Raw genomic sequence first — 7,179 nt, 5'->3', positions numbered from 1 at the left:
GGGCCTTCTTTATGGCAGTGGAAAGGGCCTGTGGAGTCAGGGTTGGAGGAAGAATTGCTCTCCGATGTCCTGGAAGCCTGGTGAGCAGAAGAATCTTCAGTTAGAAAGGGGTTAAAGTGGGCTGCAATCCCAGTATGTGTATCTGCTGGCCAGGCCATGTCAACAGCTGACTCTTCTTTGGCAGTTCATCGATGACCCTGGGCTGAGGAATGACACTCGAAACATGCCTGTACAGCTGCCTCTGGCTCACTCTGGGTGGTTGTTTAAGGAAGAGAATGAAGAACCAGATGTTAAACCTTGGCTGGCTGGCCCCAAGGAAGAGGACATGGAGGTGGATGTGCCTGTTGTGAAAGGTATTTTGTCAGTTAATATCTCGTCTCCTTTCCTGTGGCTGCCCCCCAGTCCCCACTGTGGGCCTCCCAGATTGCTGCATAATAAGCAGGTTCTCTCCCATTCCAGCTGTAAAATACATGGCCTGAACAAAGACACTAAAGTCTCGCTCTCAGAAGGTTCATGCTGATATGAACCGGTGGGCCTAGCCACAGATACCCCTTATTAGATAAGTCACACAGTTCCTGGATCCCTCTTCACAACTAGTGTTTCTCTGCAGCTTCCTGGCTGAGCGACTGGAGGAGTTGGGGGTGAAGGGATGGGTACAATGAGATGACACACAGGGTGGCCACTTGATAGCCCTTTCATTTGTGTTACTTTGGGCAGTAAAAGAGGAGCCACGAGATGAGGAGGAGGAGGCCAAGATGAAGGCTCCTCCCAAAGCAGCCAGAAAGACCCCAGGCCTCCCAAAAGACGTATCTGTAGCAGAGCTGCTCAGGGAGCTGAGCCTTAAGCAGGAGGAAGAGCTGCTGTTCCTCCAGCTGCCAGACACGCTCTCTGGCCAGCCGCCAACTCAGGACATCAAGCCTATCAAGACAGAGGTGCAGAGTGAAGATGGACAGATGGTGGTCGTGAAGCAGGAGAAAGACCGGGTATGCTCAGGAATGAGTTGTGTGGAAATGTGGGGGGATCGATCAGGAAGGGAAGCAGCGACTGTAGCATGAAGCAGGGGTGTGCCACCCAAGCTGAATTGCAAGAACATCATGTATTTGTTCTTTCTCCCCATAAGAAGCTTGGGGCTTTGTACTTCAACCTCAATTATATGTATGTTTACTTGTTACAATGAAATACTTGAACTGTACATGAGAGGCCATTAACCCTCATGTGCCATTACCCAGTTTCAGCAGTTATTAATATTTGTTTGTTTGTTTGCTGTGGGTGATTTTTGTTTTGTTTTGTGGTGTGTGTTTTTTTTAACCAGTGCAAGCAGCCCTAGGAAAAGGCCCTTTTTGGGGAGCTTATGCTAACCTTTGCTGCTGATGCCTTTCTTTGGGAAAGGGTTCCCTCATGAAGGATGGAGGAAACTGCCCCTTCCCCCCTCTCCATACCCTGATTCTCTTCACAGGAAGCCACGCTGGCAGAGAATGCTTGTACCCTGGCTGACCTGACAGAGGGTCAGGTTGGCAAGCTGCTCATCCGCAAGTCAGGAAAGGTACAGCTCCTCCTGGGCAAGGTGACTCTGGATGTAACAGTGGGAACCGCCTGCTCTTTCCTGCAGGTGAGAGCCCATAGGTTCAAGGGCAGAGGCCCTTTAAGAGGTCGAGGATGCTGAGGAATCAGTGCTAAATGTGGGAGAAGGGTTCTTGGGATTATCACATTAAAATCAGGACTGATCGATGGGCTGTGTGGTTTTGGTTCTCATTGCTTTCTCTGTCGATTGGCAGGAGCTGGTGTCCGTGGGCCTTGGAGACAGTAGGACGGGGGACATGACAGTCCTAGGACACGTAAAGCACAAACTTGTATGTTCCCCCAATTTTGAATCCCTCTTGGATCACAAACACCGGTAATATGAGCAGATGGAGGATGATGGTGACTGCCCATGGATGCTGCCTGCTCCAGACGTTTTGTTCTAAAATCTGTGCGACCCGGAACAGGCCTGTTTAGCCCACCCACTCCAGCCTCTGGCAGCCATTGTCCCAGTTTTCCCCACCGGGCTCATGTGGCTCCCTCCCACAGCAGCTGTGAATGGCACAGTGACCTTCCCACAGCATGGATGCTGCATGTCCTTGCTGCTGGGGGACTTGTCCCTTCTATTTATTATTATATTTATGCTTTATCTCTTCAGCTGACTACATCTTTCCCAGGTGCAGAGGGGAGGGTCTGTGGAAGAGTACAGGCTCCTCCTCATGGTGACCATCTGGGTTCTCGCTGTGGGAAGTATAAGAACTGCTGCTGCTGCTGCTGCTGCTCTCGCTCCCTCCTTCCTCCTGAGGGGCAGTCGGAGAGAGAGCAGGGAATGTTTTAGTTGGAGTCTCAGTACTCAGGCCCAGCTCCATCAGTAACTAGTAGTGTGACCTTGGACAAACCACCTAACCTTTCTGAGCCTCATATTCCTCGTTTGATAAAAATGAGGACAATACCTACCTCACAAGGTTGGTGTGAGGATTAAATGGAATGTTGTAGATGAAAACTCCTTGCACAAGGCCCCCACATGTACAGTAGTCACTCAATAAATGTTAGTTTCCCTTCCCTTTGCTTGAGTCTATATTCAAACAAAATAGAGATTCTGAGAATCTCTCGGGGGAAGTGAATGCTTTGTCCCTGCATTCTTATTCCACGTCCCAACCACCCTCCTCCCCCCCACCCCCTACCCTGGCCTAATCCTCTGAAGGTACAGGTTCAGGCCCTTCTATGCCCTTTTTCTCCCGAGCATTCTTAGCCAAGTGCTTCCTGTTCATTGCTGTGAGGTCCTAGCTCTAGGTTCTATCAAAGTAAAGAAGTCAGAATCTTCCCAGCACCTACGAATGCCTTCAGGGGACACAGTGGTCCGAACACTTGTTCCCCCTACCCTCACCCCTGGAATAAGTAGCAGTACTCTTCTGGCTTCCATTGAAGGGTTTCTCAAAAGAGCAATTAATAATTCTCATAGGGAATTAACACTGCACTAAGTCAACTACGGCTGAAGAACCCTTGGTAAAATAGACGTGAGCCCTGGCCACTGACTCAGTTGGTTAGAGCACTGTCCCGTGCACTGAAGGGTCACAGGTTTGATTCCCTGTCAAGGCACATACCCAGGTTGCGGATTGGATCCCTGGTTGAGTGTGTGTGCGGGAGGCAACTCATCAATGTTTCTCATATCAATGTTTTCTTCCTCTCTAGAATCAGGGAAAAACATATCCTCAGGTGAGAAAAAAAGATAGAAGTTGAGATTTATTAAATAACTAGAGGCCCAGTGCACCAAATTTGTGCAGGGGGGGGGGGGCCCTCAGCCTGACCTGCACCTTCTCCAATCTGGGAGCCCTCAGGGGATGTCCAACTGCCAGTTTAGGCCCAATCCTGCAGGCAGTTGGACATCCCTCTCGCAATCCAGGACCGCTAACTCCTAACTGCTCACCTGCCTGCCTGCCCTAACCACTCTGCCTGCCTGCCTGCCTGATCCCCCTAACTGCTCTCCCCTGCCAGCCTTATCCCCCTAACTGTCCTCCCCTGCTGGCCTGGTCACCCCTATTAACTTTTTAAAAAAAATCTTATCCCCTTCACACACAATTGTATTTGACTTCCTTATTGGCTTCTCCCTGTCACACCATTTTTCTCTCTCCTTTATGTAACACTTTTTCCTACTGACTCATCATTTATAAACTTCTTTCCTCCTTGATTTCCTACTTTTGTTCCATTATCCTTCCCATCTATCTCCTACCCTCCCTCCCGTCCCACATTCCTTCTTTATCTTTACCCCTCCCCTCCCTCCCCTTTTCCTTCCTTCCCACCTTATTTTTTTTCTTCATTTCCTCCCTCGGACCTGCTTTGCTCCCTCCCCCATATCTTCCTTCTTCCCATTCTCCTTTTAAGCTCTACCGGCTCCCCTTTAAAACTTTTCTTCCCTTCCTCTTTCTCATCCTACCTTTCCCATATACTCTTCTCTACTTACTTCCACTGTTTTAATATCTATCTACCTGCCTAATTATTCACTATCATTTATCGTTTTTCTTTTCTGGCTCCTACTTTTAAAATCTGTCCCCAATACACAACTATACTTGATTTTCATTATAGCTCCTACAGTTCACTCATACATCCTCTTTCCTTCTTTAACTCTGCTGTCTGCTGACTCCTTTATAAAGTTCTTTCCTTCTTTCCCATCCTCCCCCCTCCTCCCTCACTCTTTTACTCTTTTTACAGGCTAATTAAAAATTCTATGCTTTTCATCCTGTCTTAGTACTGACTTCTTTCCTCTCTGGGATGTGTAGCAGCCTCTGTTTGGGCACTCGGGCCCTTCTCGCATTGGCTTTGAGGGCCTGAGCAACGACGCAGCAGCTGTGTCTTGCTGACCGTGGCTCAAACCTCCCCTCTCGGAGTCAGGGGAGCGTCTTGCTGGGCCGGGGCATTACGCACGCAAGAGGCTTTTCTCCTGTTGCGTGCCGAAGGGGGGGATGCGGAGGCCTTTCCCATTCCCCAGTGTGCCCGCTCCCATGCCTCAAGCCGCTCTCCGTCTGCTCCTATCCCGAATTCATAGGCGACGGGCGTGCTTGCACAGGCATGGTTGGGGCCCAGCTTGTCCTTGGGGGTCATTCCGCCCAGGATGCAAGCTCCTGTCTGGGTCGGACCAGGCCGATGAATGGATGGACAGCTAGAGAAAGCCGTGGCCGCTTCCCTGTGGTGTGAGAGTCGCCTGTGGTCTCCACGGTGGCAGGGCCAGGTTCACGCGGCGGGAGGAGACTTCGAGGTTGTGCGCTTGGGAGTATTGACCGGTGCCCCGGGCATCGTGGGGCCACCTTGTTGTCTGTGGCAATGGGATCCCTGCGTTGTTTACCCGATGGCTGTCCTGCTTTACCTCGACGTCCACTCTCTGTTATCGCACCCGGGCCCTTCCTTCATGTTGGGTCCACACCCTCTCGATTTGCGTGCGCGACCCCTCCTGGGGGTCTCTGCCGACACTCACACTCCCTGGTTGGTGTCTGCCTATTGTGCCCCGAGAACTGGCCTTCTGCATGTGGGTGTCACCACTCAGCCCTCTCACTTCCCTGGCCCGGCTCCAGGGGCAGGGAAGCGAGCCTCATGCAAGTCCCCTGGCTGTGCATGCAGCCTGTTGAATGGTCGTTACTGTGACACCGTAACGGACAGTTTGCATATTGCCTCTTTATTATGTAGATGGCCTCTTTGACACTTGACAGATGACATTCCACTTTAAAAGTTTTGAATTTGAGGGACCCAGCTAGAGGCAAGATGGCAGGCTCATGGTGAGCAGATGTCAAGGGATGAAAATAGGTATGCCTACAAGCAAATTTTAAAAGCATTTTCTCTTCAAATCTTTTTCCATACCACCTGATAAGCATCTTGATTCACCATGGCGGTATCAGCAGTGAAATGGGCAATATCAAACAGAACTATTTTGAAACATTTATTTCCAATCCAAAATGGAGTTTTATACTGTGTTTGTCATAAATCCACATACTCTTCTCTTCCAGATGACTATAATTGCAAAGTAGAACTTGCTCTGACATCTGATGGCAGGACTACAGTTTGCTACCATCCTTCTGTGGATATTCCGTATGAACACACCAAGCCTATCCCTCGGCCAGATCCTGTGCATAATTATGAAGAAACACAGGATCAAATACTGAAAACCAGATTAGAAGTAAAAGATGAACACTTGGAGCAAGGACCATGATAGAACAACTTAGCAAAATGTTCTTTACTACTAAGCACCATTGGTATCCTTAGGGACAGTATACACGTCGTAGGAAACTGAATCTTCCAAAAGACATGATATTGAGGTTTTCAGTAAAACGCTGTCCTGTTCTCATTTGCCATTTGAGAAAATGCAATCAGGTATATTCACTACTATGTAATATAGTAAAATAATAATAAAATGTCTTTATCTAAAAAAAAAAAAAGTTTTGAATTTGAGAGGCACACCTCTGTCTCCTAGCATCATCAGGTTCACCCACTTGGCTTGGTTCCCTATCCCCACTGGCCATCCTGGCCTTTTTTAGTTCATGGGTCTTGTTCTTTTCATCAGGTTATCACACTATTCTTATTTTTATTTTATTGTTTTCAGAGAGGAAGGGAGAGGGAGAGAGAGAGAGAAATATCAATGATAAGAGAATCATTGTTCGGCTGCCTCCTACATGCCCCACACGGGCTCAAGCCCGTAACCCAGACATGTGTCCTGATCAGGAATCAAACCGTGACCTCTTGGTTCATAGGTGGACCCTCTACCACTGAGCCACACCAGCTGGGCTGGTTATCACACTCTTGATCCTTCCATTGTGTAGGCCCTGGAGGAGCAGCTTCTCTGCCTCTGGCCTTTGTCCACAGGGCTGGATTTTTCCATGGTTCAGTGAGGGTGGGGCATCTTAGAGGTTAGGGCAAGCCTCCTGCAACAGTGACTCTGGTTATTAGATGCCAGTGTCACAGCTCCCTTTCCTGTGAATTAGCAAACTGCCTCTGAAACAGGGATGGACCACAATAAGAGCGCTCAGTAAGAATGCATCCTGACTTTCAAGTAACCTCAGAGGTTTTGGGTGGATATGCCTTCCTTTAGTTTCTTCCTTCTGTCATGGCTGGGGCTTTTTCTACACTGAGCCCTTCAAGCTGCCTAGCCAGCAGCTGTGAGGGAATTGAATATTTAATCACCACATGGCCCCTTCTATAGCTAAGAGCTCACAGGAGCTCTGTTGGATGGTCTTCTGGTCTCTTCTCACTGTAGCCTAGACCAGTTTTCTTGAAGACATGTTTGTGGAAGTCCTATTTGGCCTAAGGTTGAGCTATGAGGAGCCAACTGCTTTTTGTTCTCTGGGCTTCAATGCTTTCCTGTTTTATATAGCTAATGCATTGCCAGTGGGTCTCCATTGTAATCCTCTCTCTCTTCTGTTTCTTTGGCTCAAAAAATACTCTTCTGCTTTCCTAGGCCAACTCAAAGACCCTGCTTCGTTAGATGTTTGGTATTTTTCAGTCTTTAGTTCTTCAACTCTTCCAAGAAAGCTTAAGGAGCCCTAGCCAGTTTCACTCAGTGGTTAGAGCATTAGCCCACAGACTGAAGGGTTCTGTCTTCCATTCTGGGCAAGGATATGTACCTCAGTTACAGGCTCAATCCCAAGAGCTGGTCAGGGCGGAGGTAACCAACTGATG

General features: G+C 48.7%; 1 protein-coding gene and 1 pseudogene across 1 annotated transcript in view; both read left to right on the top strand.

The window, feature by feature from the left end:
- POLR3D (polymerase (RNA) III (DNA directed) polypeptide D, 44kDa) overlaps positions 1–2,580 on the top strand; it is a gene marked incomplete at its 5' end in the record, with an annotated part of 4,758 nt that extends 2,178 nt beyond the window's left edge. The window contains 4 exons of the mRNA XM_005864622.2: positions 185–353; positions 718–983; positions 1,457–1,609; positions 1,776–2,580. Coding sequence (XP_005864684.1) covers positions 185–353; positions 718–983; positions 1,457–1,609; positions 1,776–1,898 — 711 coding nt within the window. The remainder of the gene's footprint in view (positions 1–184; positions 354–717; positions 984–1,456; positions 1,610–1,775) is intronic.
- A 1,582-nt stretch (positions 2,581–4,162) lies between these two features.
- On the top strand, positions 4,163–6,127 carry LOC102256983 (annotated as a pseudogene).
- The last annotated feature ends 1,052 nt before the right edge of the window (positions 6,128–7,179 follow it).

Source organism: Myotis brandtii, unplaced genomic scaffold, assembly GCF_000412655.1.
Source record: "Myotis brandtii unplaced genomic scaffold, ASM41265v1 scaffold19, whole genome shotgun sequence".
NCBI lineage: Eukaryota > Metazoa > Chordata > Mammalia > Chiroptera > Vespertilionidae > Myotis > Myotis brandtii.
This window is presented reverse-complemented; position numbering and strand designations above follow the sequence as displayed.